The 22,104-nt window shown below is 38.3% G+C and overlaps 1 protein-coding gene across 1 annotated transcript; it reads left to right on the forward strand.

The window, feature by feature from the left end:
* Positions 1-843: 843 nt before the first annotated feature.
* trdmt1 (tRNA aspartic acid methyltransferase 1) lies at positions 844-20,592 on the forward strand. The gene is made up of 11 exons (XM_073488693.1): positions 844-966; positions 8,619-8,728; positions 9,471-9,547; positions 10,260-10,331; positions 11,205-11,270; positions 11,530-11,599; positions 11,700-11,759; positions 15,438-15,763; positions 16,004-16,061; positions 17,241-17,370; positions 18,739-20,592. The coding sequence occupies exons 1-11, from the start codon at positions 903-905 to the stop codon at positions 18,837-18,839; spliced, it is 1,134 nt and encodes a 377-aa protein (XP_073344794.1). The 5' UTR covers positions 844-902; the 3' UTR covers positions 18,840-20,592.
* The last annotated feature ends 1,512 nt before the right edge of the window (positions 20,593-22,104 follow it).

The raw sequence follows: 22,104 nt of genomic DNA on the forward strand, positions 1-22,104 counted from the left end.
GCTGCCTGGCTGCCAACCGCGGGCGCAACGAGCGGTTGTGATGTTGAGAACACGCACACACTTCTTAATAGTAAAAGTGTCTTCTAGTGGTTTTTGCATAAACTATATGTTAAAGTAATTACGTGGACCTGTTCTCTGGAATCACATTTTACATTAACATCGACAGAACTGCTCTGAGGGCTATATACAGTAGATTAATAAAATCAACATTAGATTAGATTAGATTAGATTATGGGTGTGTGGTATTTGGGTCAGCAGCAAGCACAACACTCAAAAAGTTGGATAACATCCAGAATCAGGTTTTGAGATTATGCATGGGTGCATTTAAGACAGCAGCAATACGGTCAAAATGGAAGAAAAGTCATTAGGAACGAGAAGAATGCAAATATCAGCAACATTTTTGGGTTAATTTAAAGGGCCATAACAACCTTGTAGGGAGAAGGTCAATGTCACTGGACATGAGATAGCAGATAAGACTGCAAAAAATGCTACAACAGAAATATCACTGATGTGGTAGTTAGCTTCAGCAAGACCGAAACAAAGAGCATCATTAAACAGAGACTGAAAAACAGTGGGAAGAAGAGAGGAAAGGATGCATGTTGTGGCACACTGTCCGAGATATGAGCAAGAGAGAAGGCAAATGACTCAAAACCTCAGGTAGCCTAAATAAAAATACTTTAACCTCATAGACATTCTATAACAGAACTCAAGAAATGAGTGTTATCAGTTGTTTCTATCTTTCTTGTCCGTCTGATCCACACTCCGTACCAGTTGGTGGCAGTAATGCATCAATTCGTTTTTTGCCAGCCGCCAATAAAACGCGAAAAAGAAAAAGAAGGAAGCAGTGTGAGGCATGACGTTTACCGACAACATGCCTGCGGTGCCATCATTGACCGTGTGTCATGCAGAATCTCCGGGTGCTTGAGCTTTTCAGTGGGATAGGAGGGATGCATTACGCTCTAAAGGGTAAGATAACCGTTGATAGATATTGATTGATTGTTTTTTTCATTGGAAATGCTAAACCGTACCAAGTGAAGAGACAGATTTTCTCTGCTGTGGCTTATCGTGCACAAAACTATTGTCAAAAGCGGACCGTGTGCTCATCATCCAGTTTGAATTAGTCATTATTCCCTCTGGCGATAGACTCGTTTGAGATGAGCGAGCAGCGACTCATACCTGAGGGTACGAAACAAGTTCGATACAGTCAGGCTTTCTTTGCGTGAGCTGGCTCTTCTTCCGCACAAACGGCAAGGAAACCACTACTTCAGATTTCGAGTGTGATTGATTGAAAGTGGCAATCTCGAAGATTTCCCGAAGCGGCTATAACAGGTGTTTTTGGACCTCGCTGCTTCCCAGAAGATCCAGTGTCGCTTGTATGACGTCAATCAGTTGTCAGTCGGCTGCTTTGCCAAGCCTCCATAACAACGTCACATGAAAGCGATTTGCACGTTTTTTAAAAGTTTCGCTGTTATCGGTCTTTTCTTTGTTCAGCCACAACTGTTAACAGTAACGTCATCCGTTTATCCCAACGCCAGCAGAGACCAGCACAAACACAGCTGTTCTGTCTCCTACTCTCTCTGGCCGACCGACCACTGCTGGGTGAACGCGTCTTATGGAGTTATAATTGTTGCAAAACTATTTGCAAATGCGTATCTCAATCTCTGTGTGTAGTCAGATCTGTGTGTGGTATTCAGATCTGTGTCTGCGTACTTTATCATTTGTGTGTGCGTATTCAGATCTGTGTGTGCGTATTCAGATCTGTGTGTGCGTGTTCAGATCTGTGTGTGCGTGTTCAGATCTGTGTGTGCGTACTTTATCATTTGTGTGTGCGTACTTTATCATTTGTGTGTGCGTATTCAGATCTGTGTGTGCGTGTTCAGATCTGTGTGTGCGTACTTTATCATTTGTGTGTGCGTATTCAGATCTGTGTGTGCGTGTTCAGATCTGTGTGTGCGTGTTCAGATCTGTGTGCGTGTTCAGATCTGTGTGTGCGTGTTCAGATCTGTGTGTGTGTTCAGATCTGTGTGTGTGTTCAGATCTGTGTGTGCGTGTTCAGATCTGTGTGTGTGCAAAAAAAAAAAATCTATGTCTTTATTCTGTAGTCTGTAAATGCTACATAGATCTGTAAATGTCTGTCATCAGTTCCAACTCAGGCAGGAGCTCTGATTGGCTGTCTTTTTACACACACTTTTGCTACACTTCTGCCGTGGCAGATCTGCAAATGTGTAGAAAAGATTCGTGTGTAACTTCACTTTTCCTTTGCCCTGAGCTCAGGCTCACAGGCTCACGCTGCTATTTCAAACATAAATACGTATTGTTTAAAGAGCAGCAACTGTAATGTTGACCTCATAAAAGTTACTGTATTAGCTAATGTCTCTCCGTAAAAAAACTGTAGTAATAGGCAGATGAAGCCTTATGAAGCTGTGTGTGCTCAGAATATTTGAAGCTTCGGGGCTTCAAATTTATAGCAGCCCCTCCAGACTGGGGCCAAAACACCACCTCCACTGCACCTGATTTAGTAATTTTAGTCTCATATTTGTGCAATCTAAGATCAAGAAACACTCATGTTATTAAATATGTATACTTATGTTCAGAAGTGCCACATTAAATATAGATGTCATTGTGCAATATGTTAAAGTGAAATAATTATGTGCTGTCTAAAATTTAATTTAATAAGTTTATTTGTATCAACAAATGAGGACAATGTACAAAATAACATTAGTCTGGAGATGAGAGAAGATGCTTTGTACCGGATTTAGCATACTAGCTACTTTCCATCCGTAGTCCCTGGGTCTAAAGTCGAGATATAAAATATTTTGTGCTACTGTGGGCTCATGTTTTTAAACTTAAAGGTTTTATTTGTGTTACAGCTCATGATCTTATAACATGTGACCCCCTGTCACTGCTCAGTCATGGAGTGTGCAAAGCAGACTGCAAGACTCACAATCACATGACAGAAAGTTGTGCAGTGTGAAAAAGACAGCAATCTGATGACTTTGAAAGTCATCATCGAAGGTTTGACAAAGGCATAAGGCCGTTGATATACTGGCTTTTAACAAAGTGTTCGTGTTTACACAATACACATGTTTTCTATGTGTATTGAATTGTAATAGAAAAGGTTTGCATTAAAATAACATGTTATTTCTAAAAGTTACATTTAACTTGTGTCGTGTAAAGAAAGTATTGAGCCTAAATAAGCAACCATAGAATGAGACTTACTTAAAATGTGAAATTTTAAAAAGTGTAACATTTTAACATATGTTTGTTTATAATTGTATAATATGTATAATTATATGTCAGCCCAGTTGCCACAAACCCAAAACATTTCAATTTGATAAAAAAAACCGGAAAAACTCATGTAAAATGTATAATACATATTCTAGATGAAAGAGTCGAATTAAAACATCTTTAAAACTAAAAGCAGTGAATTTTCAACAATATTTATTCTTACTTTGTGGTTAGTCAAAATGTGTCAACACCATCAGATATTTATGAAAAAACAATCAAATCAGACACCCACGTGGTCTATTTTCCCGAGGACCTCCTTTCCATCCTTCATGTTTGCTAAACTCAACAAGGTCAAAAAAGCTGCTAGAAGTTTGGGAATTTTTCTATAATTTTTACATAATTATAGCTGTGTCAACTGTCACAACCATGACATGTCAACACTGTCTTTTTCATATATAAAGAAGCTAGAGACAGATCCTGTATACAACTCATGAGTTTCTTGGAAAAAAGTGTGTTTTTGTCAAAACCATCAGATTTGCTGTCTGATGGTGGTGACACTTAGTTTGAGGGTGTTCACAAAAACATCCAAATCATCCCTAAATGGGGCCTTGAATATACTTTCAGATCACAATAAACAGTAATATGGCTTGTAATGTTTAATTGTAACCTCTTTATTTATATTATACATGATTTCTCCTTTATTTCTTCAACAACAGGCCTACTTATCCCCAACATTTTATGTGACCCCCAATGACAAACGCTATGAATGAATGTAGTTGCACCATTTCACAACCATTTCATAAGATTTCACCCAAATTTGATCAAATTAAACCTAATTAACTTCACTGTCAGTAATTGAATGGTAATTCCATTAAATTCTGACTTTTCATTTGTTTATTTTAGGCAGTTATGGCGAGACAGCAGCTATCTGTAGAGGCGTGATGTGAAAGAAAAAGAGAATACCAAAACATGCAAGATGCCCAAAATTTCAAAAGCTCAAAGCTTTGAAAAATAAACATTACAGGATAATAAAATAGATAAACAAACTAAAAAAAGCAATGGCAAAAAGAGCAAACTAGAGATTAAACTGGAGCCCATCTTGTGACGGGATCACATCAGCCGCAACGCCATCAACATGTTGACATATCAGCCCATGACTACTCAGTAGTCAATGCAACAATATAACATGAGTACTCAGTGGTCAATGCAACAATAATATATGAGTACTCAGTGGTCAATGCAACAATATTGCATGAGTTCTCAGTGGTCAATGCAACAATATTACGAGTACTCAGTCGTCAGTGCAACAACTCGGTACTCATGGGTCAAACCACGCCCATGCTCTTCCTCAACTCTCATTTGAAAATTGAATCAAAGTAATATAATGTAAATGAAAAACAATGACTGTCCAGCTTACAATGAAAGTCCATGGTTTTGGTTGACGAAAGGATTCAGAGTAGGACTGCACGATATGGTCAAAAAGTGATGTTGCGATTATTTTGACAGATATTGCAATCACGATGTAATTCATGATTATTATGGATGATTACATTTTACATCACAATTTTTATTATCATTGAAAAACTAGTAAAATCACGATAATGTGGCAAATTTCTCCCAGTCTCTGCCAAACAAACATGTTTTATTACATCTGGAGAACAAGCTTTGTAGGCCACAGCAGCTCTGCAGCACTACAAAATTAATAACACTTTTTGTGTTTTGTGACACATTTGACCTTTTTATAAAATAATTGCAGTTCTTGCGAACTTGGATATTGCACTTAGTCATATTGTGCTTGTGATTAATTGTGCAGCCCTAATTCAGAGGCACTCCGATAATAACAATAATCATAATAATAATAATAATAATAAAAAATAATAATAATTTATTATTATTATTATTATGATAATAATGATTAAAATCCTTTATGCAATCATGAATAAACCAACATGTTTCAAGTCAAAGTGTCTATACAGTCATGGAAAAAATTATTAGACCACCCTTGTTTTCTTCAATTTCTTGTTCATTTTAATACCTGGTACCACTAAAGGTATAATACAATGAACACGACAAAAAATGCAGCTGATCACATAATACTTTATGTCCTATTTGACATTCTTAAGCTTAATTGTATTCCCAGGGTATATAAGAGGCCATTTCATGTCATAAGCAGCACTGCACATGCAAAGGCTTAGAGTGGTTTCCTGCTTACATTCAAGCCATAGCACAACTCAGAAGTTGTCAGCTCTCACATAATGCCTAAAACAAAAGAATTATGTGAAGCCACAAAGGCAGCCATCTTGGCACTGCTGGAAATTGGCATGAGTGAGAGACAGGTAGCAAAAAAACTAAAGATCTCCAAGACAGCTGTTCATTACAACAAGAAAAAACAAGCCGAACACGGCACTACCAAATTGCTACCTGGCCGCGGCAGGAAACGTCTCTCTACCCCACGAGATGACCGTGCACTCGTCCGTTCCTGTGTCAGGAATCGTCGTCAGACCTCCAGGGACCTTAAAAATGAGTGGGCACTGTCGAGAAATGTGACTTGTTCGGCAAGGACAGTTCGAAACCGACTTGTTGAAGCTGGTCTGAAGTCACACAGAGCACGGAAGAAGCCCTTCATCAACGAAAGGCACAGGAAGGCCCGGTTACTCTTTGCTAGGGATCACAAGGATTGGACTGTTGATGATTGGGCTAAGGTTCTCTTCAGTGATGAATCCAATTTTGAGTTGATGCCCACTCCAGCTAACTTACTGGTTAGGAGGAGGCCTGGAGAAGCCTACAAACCAGACTGTCTTGCCCCTACAGTAAAACATGGGGGTGGAACAGTGATGATCTGGGGTTGTTTCAGTATGAGTGGAACAGGGCAAATGCAATTGTGTGAAGGGCGAATGAACCAGGTCATGTACAGGGCTACTCTTGAAAACAGTCTTCTTCCATCAGCTGGAAAACTCTTTCCTGCCTCGAATGACTGGATTTTCCAACAAGACAATGCCCCTTGCCACACAGCAAGGTCAGTTAAAGCCTGGATGGAGAACCACAACATTCGCACCATGCCTTGGCCTGCTCAATCACCAGATCTGAATCCAGTTGAAAACCTATGGAAAATCATCAAACTCAAAATGGAGAACCACAAGCCCAAAAACAAAGCAAATTTGTTTGAATTTGTGCAACAGGAATGGGCTGCTGTGACAGCAGAACAATGTCAGAAGCTGGTGGAGAGCATGCCAAGACGCATGGCTTCAGTCATCAAAAACAATGGTTACGCAATCAAGTACTAACTCCTGTGTGTATCATGTGTTTAAAGCAAACAGAAAAGAAAACATGGAATGCTTAAAAGCAGTGTTTTTGGCAGTACAGTGCCATAGCTATTGATGTAAGAACTTAAGTGATTTTGGTTACTATCAAGAAAACCATGGAAAATGGCTAGATATCAGCTCTTAAATTAAACTCTTACGAGCTATTTTTGTTGTTATCATTATATTTGTCCAAACAAATGTACCTTTAGTTGAACCAGGCATTAAAATGAACAAGAAATTGAAGAAAACAAGGGTGGTCTAATAATTTTTTCCATGACTGTATATCTCGCATTAATGCCCTGACAAAGAGCATGAATGGATTCAGGGCATTGGAGTATTCATTGATTTACAAAATGTTGTTAATAATTACAAAAGTATCAAATTTGCCTGAAAATTGTTATTTGTAGTACCAAATTGTTGTCTAACATTATTAATCAATGCAACCTTGACTTGAGTGGTGAAATTGTTGGAGTTGTTTGTTGTAATTGGGCCTCAGTCACCACCAGGTGTCAACACCATCAGATCTGAGTCAACGCCATCAGATGGGCATTTTATTTTTTTTTAAATGAATTTGTTTACAATCTGTTCCTCAAGTGTAGTTGATTTAAGTAATTTAAAATAAAAAAATGTGGTTTTTATGTCCAAAATCCTTATTTTATAGATTTAATGCTAATTATAAAAGTTGCATTACACAGGAGTACATGTGAAGTAGTATTACATTATTTTTTTTACAAAAGTGAATAGTCAACATTTAATAGAATATACTGTATGTGTACTTATGGTATAGATATAATACTGTATAAGCTCTGAATCTATCGCAGCATAAATAAGTAGGAATAGTTAGCTTTTTAGGGCATCTGACGGTGTTGACAAACACTAAGTAATGTCAGGAAAAAAAGCATATTTACTCAAAAAAGTCCAAACTCAGGAGGCTGCACCAAAATATTGCATGATTGCTTTTTTTAATTGAAACCTGTTTTATTCAAATTCTCAAGAATCATTGTTAAGTATGTTGGGGTTATTTTCAATAAATTTACAGCTAATGTTGTGGTAATTTGGGGGGAATTTCAAATTTGTTACTTGGTAATTACCACCCAGTTACAATGAGATTTACGGACCTGTAAGTGAAGTGGTTTTCTCCTTCAGTATTTTCTGCATCCCGATGTAAACCTTATGGTTTTGGACCACTTATGTTGCATGGATGAAGTCAAACATCAGCTGCCATCCTTCCATGACACTTTTTTTGCTGCCAAGATTATTTTAGGACCATTTTCTTGACGTTCAATTTTATAAAGTTGTTAACCATGGTCATAAATTGTGCTTCAGTTTCTAGGCTCTATGGACCCCTTTGGATTTCCACATGTATTCACCAAATTCTGACTCAGTGTATTTCTTGACTTTATGCTTATTTTTTTTATTACAGTGTATATTCAGTTTTGCTTTAAGGGCATGTATTGCTTTGCTAATTGATCCAGTCCCTACGCATGGCCCCACTGTTAATAGAATGCTGTTGCTGTCTTTCCAATCTTCCAAGCTGTCCTCTGTCTCGATTGTGGGGAAACTATGTGCTCTCTCTTTTTATTTTTGTTTTTTGATCTCTTTTTTTTAATTCCCCTGCTCATTACATTTTCTCTATGTACTGTTATGAATTACTATTGCTTAATTCAGTTCATTCATTATCTACCGCTTTTTCCGTGAGGGTCGCGGAGATGTTGCCGCTTTATCCCCCCTTTCAGGGGATTGCGGGGGTTACTGGGGGCAAATCCAGTTCTCATAGGGCGGAGGCCAGGGTATATCCCTGGACGAGTCGCCAGCTCATCGCAGGGCCCTCTGACGGCAGAGGCTGCCACACAAGGTGCCAACTGCGCGCCAGGAGCAGTTTTGGGGTTCAGTATCTTGCTCAAGGATACTTCGGCATGTAGCTCAGTTCGGCATGTAGCTCAGTTCCGTAGCTCAGTTCGAACCAGCGACCTTCTGGTCACTGGTCACCTGCTCTACCCACTGAGCTACAGCCGCCCCACTATTGCTAAATTATGTTTAGAAAATCTTTGTCTGTTGCTTATAAGCTGATTTTCTTTCTTTCTCCAGAGAGTGGCATACCTATCCAGGTAGTGGCTGCCATCGACATAAACACAACAGCTAATGAAATTTACAGGCACAATTTCCCCGACACCCCCCTCTGGAACAAGACCATTGAGGTGGGTATCTGTTGCCCTGCAATAGACTGGCAACTTTTTCGAGGTATTGCACTGTTTATGCTCAGGCCCTGTTCACATGTACATGGGTATTTCTCGAAAAGTTTTTCTGTGTTTTGGCCTTCTGTACGCAATGAAAACTCCTTCTAAAGTGAAGATATTGAGAAATGTTGTCAGTGTTTACATCTGGACTGGCAGAAAAAGAGGGATTTTTGGAAACAATGATGCAGACACACGCTTATCAGTGTCACATTATATTTAGAAAGAAACAAAAGAGACAAACAACTGGGGCTTACAATGGTTATGGTTATCCAAAAAGATTCTGTAAAGAGCAGTCCCGTTTCCCTGCATCATTCATTGTGTTTACTGTAATTAAGCAACTGACCAGAATATACAATCTGCTTCCTGTTTACAATAGCATGCAACTGCCTTTCTTACGGGAATGTTCATGTGATGCATTTTATGGTGTGTTGTATGGACAGAGATTACCTCTGAAGTGGTGCTAATACACACGTCTGAAAGGAGATTTTTTTTCTAAAACCCTGTTTACAAAAATACCCATACATGAGTACTAGGCCTGAGAGAGGCTCTAACATCCCTGTGGTCTTTAACAATAATAACTATTTAATGATAAAGGGATGGATGACAAATGATATAAACATGATTACATTATTGCAATTCATTAGAATTTTGCGATGTTCTAGTTTGAACACTTTTAAGTCTTTTTTTCCATTTATTTCTTTAGGGCATAACACTCAGTGACTTCAATAAATTATCTTTTGACATGATTTTGATGAGCCCTCCTTGCCAGCCTTTTACCAGGTAGGTCTTATTTTGTATGTATTGTTTACCAATTATTTGTAAAACTTCAGAGGAGGTTAGATGGACTGGTGACGTGACCATGGCAAATTACCTGCCAAATGCAGGCTTGGATGGACTATTATATTGTGCAGATGGGTAAATATGAGAATAGGGCTCATAGTCAAACTAGTGGCTGTTTGAGGTGAACTACATCTGGATAGTGCCAGTTTCTGTTTCTCTCTCTTGGGAGCAAGTGTTAGCAACTCCTCAGTCTCCTTGGAGTTGTGTAATGTCATCATCAGACCTTTGTGGAGCGGTTACTTTTTCAATATCTTTAACTTCAGGACATATATATACACACACACACACACACACACACACACACACACACACACACACACACACACACACACATATATATATATATATATATATATATATATATATATATATATATATATATATATATATATATATATATATATATATATATATATATATATATATATATATATATATATATATATTTACACGTATCTCCCAAGACCAGCAGCACTGTACTCTTTTTTTGCAGCTTGTTCCTTTCTGCATATTAATATACCACTTCACACTTCACTTATCTCCTGTCTCTTTGTTTGATCATCATAGCAACTGTCTTGTAAATCATTGTGTTCAGTGTCTTATCAATTCAAATCTGTTTTTCCGTTTTCATCTTTGTTTTTTCCTTCTGCAGGATAGGACTTCAGCGTGACATTGCTGACCCCAGAACAAAGAGCTTTCTTCACATTCTTGATCTTCTGCCAAGGTGTTCAATCTCCAGATTTACCTCACTTTCCGTAAAATTTGGTTATCAACTATGTCAAGAAGTCTGAATATGCCGTGATGACAATATGATTTATATTACTGTATTTAAAATTAAACGGGTATTATTATTAACAATATAATATGGCACACCCCTAATAACAGTACATTTTAAACAAAATATTCCATGCAAATCTCCCTAATTTGGATTCTTATTAGTTTAAATTTTTTGAACTTGAGTTACTGCTGCATCTGCTTTGCACCTGCCAGTCCATTCTCTGAAGGTGTGCAGCAATACATTTGATATCCTCCTTTATGTCTGACCACTTTGCTTAAATACTGCAGCCACAATTATCTCAAATTTTGCAGTACTACTGCGAAAGCCTGAGTTCTACCTGGTTCACCAGCCATCATTTTCTGTTTGTTTAGCCTTTTAGTCGGAGGTCTGCGATCTCCCCAAGCACAATGCCATGAACTGTTTTACATTGACCATACATTAGATCACATCAGATTAAACTTTGTCATTGCAGAAGTACTGAGACAACAAAAAACCATTGAGCATCTAACCAAAGGTGAAGTGCATAGTAATATACAGTGGTAATATACAAAATAAAAAGTAAGGGGTAGATATGAATATGGTAAAACATTGTGAGTATGAACAGTGCTGACGGTTTGAACTGAAATAAATAGTCTATTATATATACAGTATGAAAATGTATGGATTATACGAACATAGCAGGCAAGGTGAGAGCTGTAGATTCCACATATAGCTTCATATATTACTCTCTTGTGGGCTGAGGATGGATGTGTTTGCATGGTTTCTGTCAGTAAACCCTCTCAAACTTTCTTCCCAACTCATATGATGGTGTGTGGCCAGGCTGAGCAGGCTGCCCCGCTTCATACTGCTGGAGAATGTGAAAGGCTTTGAGAACTCCTCTGCCAGGTAACCACTGAGTCTAATTGTCCCCTAATAGCAAAGATTCTACTGTTTTTACTGAAGGTTTCTACTGTTTGACTGTTTTGAGCATATGTCATAAATCTTCAGTTCATGTTGTTATGATTATTATTACTTCTTGCACTTACTTGTTAACAGGTTGAAAAGTGTCTCTTAAATTATCTGAAGAACTTAACTGAAATGTAATTAATGACTCAGATTTTCATGAGTATTTATGAGTAACTCATATTATGCATCTATTCTCAAGGGAACATTTGGTGAAAACACTGATGGAATGTGGATACACTATCCAGGAATTCATGGTCTCACCCACAAGTGTAAGAAATACACATTGGATCATTAATTTCATGACATGCATCTGTGATTTGGAAGTTATACAAAGTTTGATCTATATCACTATTATCTTCATAAATCCAGGTTGGGATCCCAAATTCAAGACTGCGTTATTACCTGATTGCTAAGATTGCAACAGAAAAGGTAAGGCTTCCTGCAGTAATCCTGGTATCATGAAATGTATCAAAGAATAACTTTATTGCTAGCTCCCAGAATCAACCAAAGCTGGACTGAAAAAAACTGGTGTACTTCCCATTTGCAGCCGCATGGAGTATAAGCAACTAACTGGCCCTCCCTGTGCATCTCTCCCATATAAGACGATCCGATACGCACCTAGATACATGGGTTCAATATGATTCAGGGACGATACATTTTTAACACAGGACGATTTTGTATGATTCAGTGTGATTTGATGTGATACCACGCAACATGATGCAAATAATACAGTGCTTGTTTGTTTCATGTAGTCCTTCATTTTCTATTTTAAATTAAAATAAGCCTTTTCTGTAACAGTGGCAGTACTTGGGTTCCCTGATATACTTAGTAAAAGACCAGGGAACCCCAAGTATTTTTGCTATTGCATGGCATGTCTCGCGCTGAGAGGCCAGCCTGTCTTTGTAACTAGTGCTGACACAGCACTATGTAGAGAGAGGTACCTATGGTAACAGCATGAGAAGACACGCTCAGCCGTAGTTAGCTTTGTCTGACTTAATCAATTCAATTAATCATTTGAGATTGGCTGTTTACATTTTCTGTCCTCTCAATGGGGGGACAATGTAATGCTGTTTGTTTTGAGCCCTGCAGCATGATAGCTAACAAAAACTGCAGCTAACAGCGTTGTTAAAGTTCTAGATGAGAATAAGGTGAAGAAACATCCTTCTGATCGGTGATTGGTATCAGCCGATACTGCTTCCAGTGATTGTGATCGGCCCCAAGGAAATGATCGGAGCACCCTTAATTTTTACCCATGTTTGCCTTGAAATGTCTTCAAAGAATGGCAAATCCAGGGGGAAAAAACTTGGCTAGATTTCGGTGGAGAATATCTCCCAGCTACTTGGTAAACACCACAAGGCGCTAGTTGCTGACTTCAAGACTTCGTTTAGCGTACTGGAAACTAAAGTCTGTTTCACTGTAGAGGATCATGGGCAAAGCCAAGCATCCATTGAGCTTGCTTCAGAGGACCTGAGCCACCGTAATAGTAAGCTAGAAAATCTTTGCAAAGGAGTTGCATAGATAAATCTACTGAGATACATGACACCAAAACACAGGCGCTCAGCAGTCTTCTTTAGAGAGTTCTTTTTCAGAGTTCTTTATTAAATGACTTTCAGTAAAAATGTCCACATTTGGTGCTTGAGTCCAGACTTTGATAAGCCCTGATGTAAGGAATAGGAACTAAAAAACAGTAAAGTTCTAGGTATTTTTTCTTCTTTTTCCTTCTTTTTTTTTTTTTTTTTTTTTTTTTAAATATTCGATTCGATCATTTGACTTCTTTGGGCCTCCAAATGTAACCCTCTGAGGTGTTTAGAGGAAATCTGTCTTTGGTTCAACACTGTTAAGTCTCTCAAGTAAAAAAGATTTGGAATCACCAGTCTAATCTTTTGCAATGTTTTTTATAAGCTTATAACAGATTCTGTTAAAATGTAAAATGTTAACATAAAAAGGTTACAAAAGTAGTGCAGTAAAAAATGTATATAGAGTTCCCTGCTGTAAAGTAAATAAACAAAGATGGAAGATTGCTCAGGTCATCAACCTAAGTAAAAAATAAATAAATTCCTTAATTGAATAATACAACTTCTGCGTTTGAAATTTAGATTACAAGGTATGAATTTTCAAAGTTTCTATACAAAATAAATAAATTAATGTAGAGTTTATTTGCATCAAAACAGCTTATTTTAGCCCAGTGTCTTTCTGCAATATAAAAAATCTGTATTAATCAGAAGATGTGTAATAGAAGTCGCAGAAGGTGGCAGGTTTGTGTCTTCTGACACATATTCTTTCTGGTCCTACAGCTCAGTTGCAGCTGAGACTGTACTCTCAGATGTAGTTGAAGCCTCCTGCTTCTCCACCAGCTTTTCCACCCTCAGCCTCCTCAATGGTGTCGACACTGGTGACAAAGGGAAACACGGATAGTTATTCTACTGTCTGGTCCAGTCACAGTGATAAAACCAAGAGGATACACAACATTAAAGGAATATAATGTGTTCAATAATCTAGATCAAGATAGGAACAGACAGTAAAAGAATGTCATACCTTCTAATACAGCGGTCTGCTATTTGGTTTTCTTTTGGGTATGGCATAGGAGGCAGTTAAAGCTAAGGAAAGCAAAAGCTTTGATTTGACCAAATATCATACTACTTTAATGTTATATCATAATGATTTGAGAGGCAGCTTTCGGTAGTTTTCGGGTGCGCAGTAATGTCACTGCAGCAAATATTGTGGCACATATCGCAGGACAGAGGAAACGGCATTAATCTTTTAGTTTCTGAAATATTATTTTTAAACAGCTCTGATGGACATACAGCTGTTTTACTCCAAACTATTTCACTGTTTGAATCTGGACTGTGTGTCCTTATGTGTGGAACACTTAAAACAAAACATTAAATACGATTAGATCCTGACCGATCCTTGCTTGTTGAGAAATTTAAATATTATGTTTTTCTGCCTTGTGTTTTTTGTGATAGCTAACCAGACCAGAAGCCGAGTACTGGTCTGTAAAATTGGAACATGAAATTGGAAATTCAAACCAAAAGAAACGTTAAGTTGCAACCTAAAGAAAGTTTCAACATATCCGTGGTGCGCAGACATGTTAACAAGCAACATTTTTTTGTGCCGATTTAGTTACTGTGTGACTTGAATATTGGATGACTGAAAACACCCTTACCCGGGAATTCCACTGGATGCAACGCCTCCAGTACGGTTTTGCTCCGTGCTCCGTTGTCCGGCAGACTGAGGAGTTCCCGCGATACTTACAGAATCACGCGCGACCGCAGTTATATGTATGTGGTCGTGCTTGTGCATCCGGCAGAAATGGAAGGCTAGCCGGAATAAGGAGGTTACACAGTTATAAAGTTAGACAGTAGACAGTGAGAGACAAACTGGCTCAAAGAAATGTAATAATACTAAAAAAATAAAGATAGATAAATGAAAAATAAATAAATAAAATATAATAAATAATAATAAAATGAATTGGTTAATCATTGGCAGAAGTGTAAATAACCAAGTGTCACATGTCACAATTCTAAATAACTTACAAGGATTTGAGCAGGTATATGATGTTGTCATATAGTTGCCTCAGGGACCTTTAATGAAGGAGATGTAATTCATCCACTTAGCATAGTATTTCTCCACCTGATTGGTGAGCCTAAAGGAGGGGCCCTCGTGTGCAGCCACAATACCCAGTTGAGAAACCACACCCTGGCTGGAGTGTCAAACTTTTCTGAAAAGGCTTTAAATCAATCATACCTGTCTGAATCCATGTTGGGTCTAATGGTTGGAGAATGAGGCTGGTAAAGCCAACAAGCTCCTATCTCTTACATTGAAAATGAGTGAACTGTGCATGTGCAACTCATAATAAGAGTCTATGGGCAAAGTTCTTTGTACCCTGGGCCGAGGTACGGCATAAATCACTCACTCCTGACAATGTAGAACATTTTTAGTCTACATTTTTATTGCCGATTACACGTTTAACTTATTAACGGTACAATATTTAAACTGCTCATTAAGAAATATATGTTAAAAACTATTTTCTCAAAGTCTTATTCGATGAAGTTCTACTACTTCTGGGTGTGTACATAAGGCTTTTGACAAAGTATGCCATTTTAGATTTCAGATGCCTTTTCACATCCTGCTGAGAGTGATTCCTTTGAGGAGCCCTCAGTCTTGAGTCCTCAAGAACCGGGAACCTGCCTGCCAGAAGAGGAAATGCATGCGGGTGAAGTCCTGTATAAACTAGAGACAACAATGGATGCCCAGAGGAAAATAAATCAGAACAATGATCTGTCTGTCAGGCAGATCCAAGACTTCTTGGAACCACAGATGGAAGTAAACATGGAACATTCTCTCCTTCCTCCTAAAACACTGCTGCGATATGCTCTGATCCTGGACATTGTTCGGCCCACATGCAGGAGGTCTGTCTGCTTTACCAAAGGGTGAGTACAGTATGTCTTCATCTGTCACCATTTTCACATGTCTTATTATGAGAGAGAGAGAGAGAGCGAGAGACTTTGTGCCTACCTCTAATGTCACATCTCAACAGTCTAAATGGGGTATTTGATCGACTAGTTGATAGTGTATCTCATTTCTATTGTTTTTCTGTCTGCTTGATGAATCAGCGTTAAAAGGATCAATTAGTAATTCTGTTATTTGATATTCATGTGTTTAACCCATAGCTATGGGCGGTATGTCGAGGGAACTGGCTCGGTGCTGCAGTGCTGCATGGAGACAGAGGTAGGCATCAACAAGACTAAGCAGCCGTGGACAATGTCTGAGGTGAACTTATTAATGCGGTTATAGTTGAGTGTGACATGATCCAACTGCTCCCCGGCTCATATTCAAGGTAGTGTTGCTGTTCCAATTTCAACAATAATTTAATTATAATGCCATTTATAATATAATTTAGAGTTGTTTTGCCAACACATTTTTTTCAGGTTTTTAAAGCATAAATATACATTTGCAGGTCATTTACATGTAATAATATCTTTTGAAAAATATGTAAATGAGAACAACTATATGGTAAATTCGACTGCATTAATACTCTGACTGCGATCACAGAGAGCAGGAGGGAACACAATACAGGTTTAAAAGAACAGTATGTCATTTTTTGATTTAATGATGTCGTGAAGTAGTGTGGGATCAGGGGAGCTGTTGTCTTTATTGTAAAACAACATTGCTCAAGAAATTTTAAAAAACATGCTCCAATCAATAGTAAACAGTAGAGTGGCTAGTTAGCTAGTTAACTTCGCCCTCTTTCCTCATTCTCTGACGTGTCATCTTCTGTTTCCTGTGTTCCCAGAAGTTTTCGCAACTACAGTTTGAACATTGTAGGAAACATCTGGGATACTGTTATCTCTCATCTCATATCATTTTCTTAACCGCTTTATCCGTGAGGGTCGCGGGGATGTTACCGCTTTATTCCCCCCTTTCAGGGGGTTGCGGGGGTTACTGGAGCCAATCCCAGTTTTCATATGGGTGGAGGCCAGGGTATATCCCTGAACGAGTCGCCAGCTCGTCGCAGGGCCCTTTTCTGATGGCAGAGGCTGCCACACATGGTGCCAACTGCGCGTCAGGAGCAATTTCGGGGTTCAGTATCTTGCTCAAGGATACTTCGGCATGTAGCTCAGTTCCGCCCAGGGGAGCCGGAGTTCGAAACCTGCTCTACCCACTGAGCTACAGCTGCCCAACATCTGGGATACTGTTATTTTACCAGTTATTTATTAAACATTTTAATGCAGAAATATTGACATACTGATATATCATACATATTATGCTTTTAACAGGCTTTCTTCCTCCCTCCTTCTTTCACTTTTGTTCTCTCTAACAATATTGTTAATCTGCTTAACTGAGTACTGCCTGTGCTGTTGCAGTAGTGGGTGTTTGTTGAAGGCTTTTGATTTGTGTGCTCTGCAGGTGGACAGTGTGTTTAGGGGTCTGGACCAGTACTCTGAAGAGGAGAAACTCCAGAGGCTGTTGAAACTAAAGCTCCGTTATTTTACTCCTAGAGAAGTTGCCAACCTGATGGGTTTTCCAAAAAGCTTCTGTGAGTGAAAAACCTTTATCTCTTCAAGGCCTCTGTCTCTTTAGATTACATACATCTTTCTTTCCCTTGTGTATCTTTCAAAATGCTTGCAACTAACCATGATAAGGGTGCTGCAGCATCCTCTGCTATCAGGCATTTTAAAAAATCAGTTTATAATTTGCGTTTTATCTTGAACGTTGTTTGTCAAGATAAAGCCAAGTTCAATCCAGTCAGCTATAGCTGGAATGGAAAACTATCTTGGAACTGTTACTGTCCACATCAGATAACATTAGTATGGTTCTATTATATGTTTTTTTTGCCCCTTAGGGCTTGAGCCATATGTGTTTTTGCTGTTATAATGTTATTGGTCTTCTGCAGCACTCTAATTGTTGTGTCCTGGAATTAGCTAGAAACATGAAATTTATATAACTAGATATTAAGTGCTTCGAAAAAACAGAGAACCCATTCAGCCAGATGGTGGCACTATAATCAAGGCTCAAGTCCCGCTTAGTGTGCTCTACAAAAAGCCTCTTGGGCCATGAGTGTATGCCTAATAGACCGTTTTGAATTTTCTGAAAAACAGGGTTATCAAAAGTTACATAATGCTCGTTGATATTTTATTTAGTTTTCAAGATAATGACTAGTAATCTTCACAAAGGGTAGGGCTTAGCAGGAAAATAGCCATAACTCCTTACCAACTTGTCCAATCACCTTAAAACTTTTCCATATTTTCTCATTAACATTTAAGTGTTGGAAGCATTTTAAGTTATTCAGACAAAATGCCCCTTTTTTTGCACATGTGATGTAATCTCCTCAAGCTGTTAGAATGTGGGCGGGGCGAGGCCTTTCCGAAATTGAATTTTTGAGCCTTGACTCTCGCAGTGTCACTGGGAAAAGATGGCACAACGTTGAGGGCATAAAATGTTGTATTTGTATTCATAGTTAAAGATAACAGGACCTGTGTACAGTTTGTTAAGCACAACAGCATTTAAGGTAATTTCTTTCTGACTATAGTCAGAAGAATTGGAGGAGGCAGGCCTATGTGGGCACTGCAGCAGTGTTTGTGTCGATTTCCTGTCAGAGAGAAGAGAGAGCAAGAGAGCGCAGCTGGTATTATTATTATTATTATTATTATTATTATTAATAATGATAATGATGATAATAATAATGATAATAATAATAATATAAACCCAGGCAAACTGAATGGTTCTGCCCCCCTGCAGGGCTTGAGCTATAACAATGGATAGAAAAATTACCCAAATAATGATCAAAATGTTTCAAATAAATGCCAAACTGAGAATGTGAAAGTGTAAATGTGATATTGGCCTTTTTTAAAATCTTTTCTTTACAAGTGTTTACTTACTTTCTTATTGTTTCTTTCTTTTGCAGCCTTTCCAGAGCACATTCCTACCAAGCATCAATACAAAGTTCTAGGTAACAGCCTCAATGTTGTGGTGGTGGCCAAACTCATACAACAGCTGGTTTCCTAGTATTACTTTCCTGGACACACTGGAGGAGGAGACCATATTATTTGTCATTGTGGGTTATGTAACAGAGGGCTCTCTGACCAATGGCTGTGTTTAAAAATGTAGTCAGTTTTTTCTCGGGATGCTGGAGGGGAGGTTACTTTCTTATGTTACTTCAAACAGTAACATCTCTTTTGGCTGAGCTTAAATTAAAACATTTTATGAATACAATAATTGATTTTCTGTTACTCAAACTAAACACCTATAGAAGAACCTATAAAATACTTTTTTTTTAAAAATCTGATAAATCATTAATGTGTTTTCCATTGTATATTCTCATTCACCAATATGTACCACTCTTCATCTATTGAGCACTATCTGAAAGTTGAATTTTATTCATTAAGGCTCCTGCTGAAATGTGTAGATAGCACCCACATTGGAATAATATGTTTTTACTTTAGTATTTTAACTTTTTTTTCTCCATATGCTTGTGTTATCTCACTGCTACAGAATAATATTATGGGGGTGTCTAGGTTTTGCGGGATAGGGTGCAGTACCATGTTGACTGCATCATCTACTGACCTGTTTGCCTGCCAGGCAAATTGCAGGGGGCCCAGGAGAGGGCCTGATGTGGGCCAACACCAGTTTCTCACAAGATTTCATGACCACAGACATCAGGATGACATACCAGTCTACAGAGCCCGAAAGGGACATGGGGAGGCATATAAAGCATAGATATGCAATGCTTTATATGGCTTTATTTGGGTGAAAGTTAATAAAATTAATCACAATCACCAAGCGTCATATTATGCTTTTAAGTTCATATACAGTATACGTTGAACAGATCCTGCAATACTGGTTAGGACTGCATGCTGCAGCTGCAAACTAATAAAACATATCCTACATAAATAGGAACTATTAATGTATTCTTATAGCAATGAATTTCAGTTAAGGTGATAAGGCACATTAAATACAATGTACACTAAGAATTAATCCCACCACAAAGACACAATACAAAATAAAATGTTTAGGTGGATTTACCAAATATATAGTAGTAATGCACAATGAAAATAATTTCAAATAGTAATGTGTCACATAAATAAACTAGTCAGTCGAGTTGAGTTATATAAACGTGTATATGAGTCATGTTTCTGTAAAACAAATAGGGGAGAGAGACATTTATATCCAGGTTAGGATCAAAGGCATTTCGAATTTTCAATATTGAATTAATATCTGACAGTATGTTTTGAACACTGAATAAAATGCCATGTCATTAGAACACAATAAACACACAAATATATAATTTGCTCCTTCTTGGTTGGTTTCAGTCATGGCATTTGAGTCTGGAAAGAAAACAACCATTGAAATGTAAAAAATAAATAAAGGTGCAAAGGCTGTAACCACAATGGCATAAGCCACAGCCCTCAGGACAGGGCTAAACTAAATTGCAGTTGTTGCTACTGTTGTCAATATCATAACCATTCTTTTCCCCCTTTTTTTTTTTTACTCTTTTACTCCTAAATTTGGTACTTAGCATTTGAAATATAAGTGTCAGGTGTTTGGATTCAGTTTTCAGATAATGCTTCATGCTTTAGTCTTGGAGTTAAAAAGTATATCAGTAATTAGAGCACATTCCAACAGTAGGCATCCATGAGAAGAAGTTTTGTTTGAAAACACTGTATAAAAAAAAAGAAAAAAAAAAAGAAAGAAGAAAAGTACTTTTTTTGTTCTAATGCAAACAACAAAATATTTTTGTAATAAATACATTTTATTAATATGTGCCTGGTCCTCTCATTCTGTTTCCTCACTTAAATATTTCCCATTGACACGCTCTTGCTATGTGACAGACTGTTGACATCTCACACAGCGGCTGTGTCCAAATTCAGGGTCTGCAGCCCTCGAAGGGCGCATTTGAAGGCCAATTACGTCACAACGCTACGCGAAGGCTGTCCAAATTCGAAGGCTCCTTCAAATGCAGCCCACAAATGCAGCCCACAAATGCAGCCTTCATTTCCTCTTTTTGAAGGACGCACCGCTACTATCCTTCGCGGCCTCCCATATCCCAAGATCCTTTGCGCGCCGCTCAGTCCCGAAACAGAAGAGGGAAAGAAAGAGAAAATGGCGACATCAAGTGGCGCAGACATGACATTCAAGTGTGAGTCTTGGGTTTATACTCGGTTTTTACTCATTTGAACATCCAACACCAGATATGTTAAACTTCAAGATACTATAAAACCTCCAAATTTCAACTTTCAGTTAAAATACGTGACGCTGGTAATGCTATGGTAAATATAGTTGTTATTCACCAATGGGTTAATGTTTATTTTGTAATGTTGATAATTCAATTTAGATTTGACACATTGTACACACACAAATAAATGTACACATGTGATAGATTTGAACCAAAACAGACTTTAATGCATGAACACCTGGTGACGCATCCAGGAAATACTCCGAAGGCTTGTCCGTCCCATTTAACATTGGTGGACGCGGCCTTCAAGGTCTCTCGGAAGGACCCGGCCTTCGTGGGCCGCAAAGGCCGCGTCCTTGAAGGATGCAGCCCCTGAATTTGGACACAGCCACAGTTTCCTGCGAGACCAACCCCACTCCCATCAGTCTCCAACCACTCTTCCTTGCCTTCTCCCCCAGTAACAACCTGCCTCAAGAGCCCCTCCTACTGTCATGGAGCTCCTCAACTGTTAACACCCCAAACTTGTTCGAGTGACTGTGGGACAAATACAAATTTTAACAATGTGTTGCTTGGTGAACCATCTCCCCTCCCATTCAGTCAACTTTTTCAAACTGCACATAATTCATTTCATATTCCTGTCTGTTCAAGTTATTGCCCAACTAATTATTTTAATTTGACACTACAGGGGTAAACCTGAACTAAATGAAAAAGCACCTTTTATAAATTATGCAATTTCTGTGCACAATATTTAATTCTTATATGTAACTGAAACTTGGCAGCTGCCAAATGACTTTTTATCACACTTTCCTAAGCTCACACAGGACTACACTAATGTATCAACTGAAGACCTGGGGCCGTATTCCTAAAGATTCTTAGTGCAAAGAGTTGCTCCTAGTGGCCAAATTCTAAGAAAATTCTTAGAATCATGATGTTTTCTTAGAATTTCCCCTAAAAGTGAAGAGTAGATCCTAGTAAAGATAAAAACTATTCCTAAAGAATCCTAGCTCTTAAGAGAGCTCCTAAGGTGAGATCTGTTAAGAGCAGGGAAGAGGACTTTTAAGCGGCTTAGGAGTTCCCTTCTCCAACCCAACGCCACAA

The sequence above is a fragment of the Pagrus major genome, chromosome 19 (genome assembly GCF_040436345.1).
Source record: "Pagrus major chromosome 19, Pma_NU_1.0".
Lineage (NCBI taxonomy): Eukaryota > Metazoa > Chordata > Actinopteri > Spariformes > Sparidae > Pagrus > Pagrus major.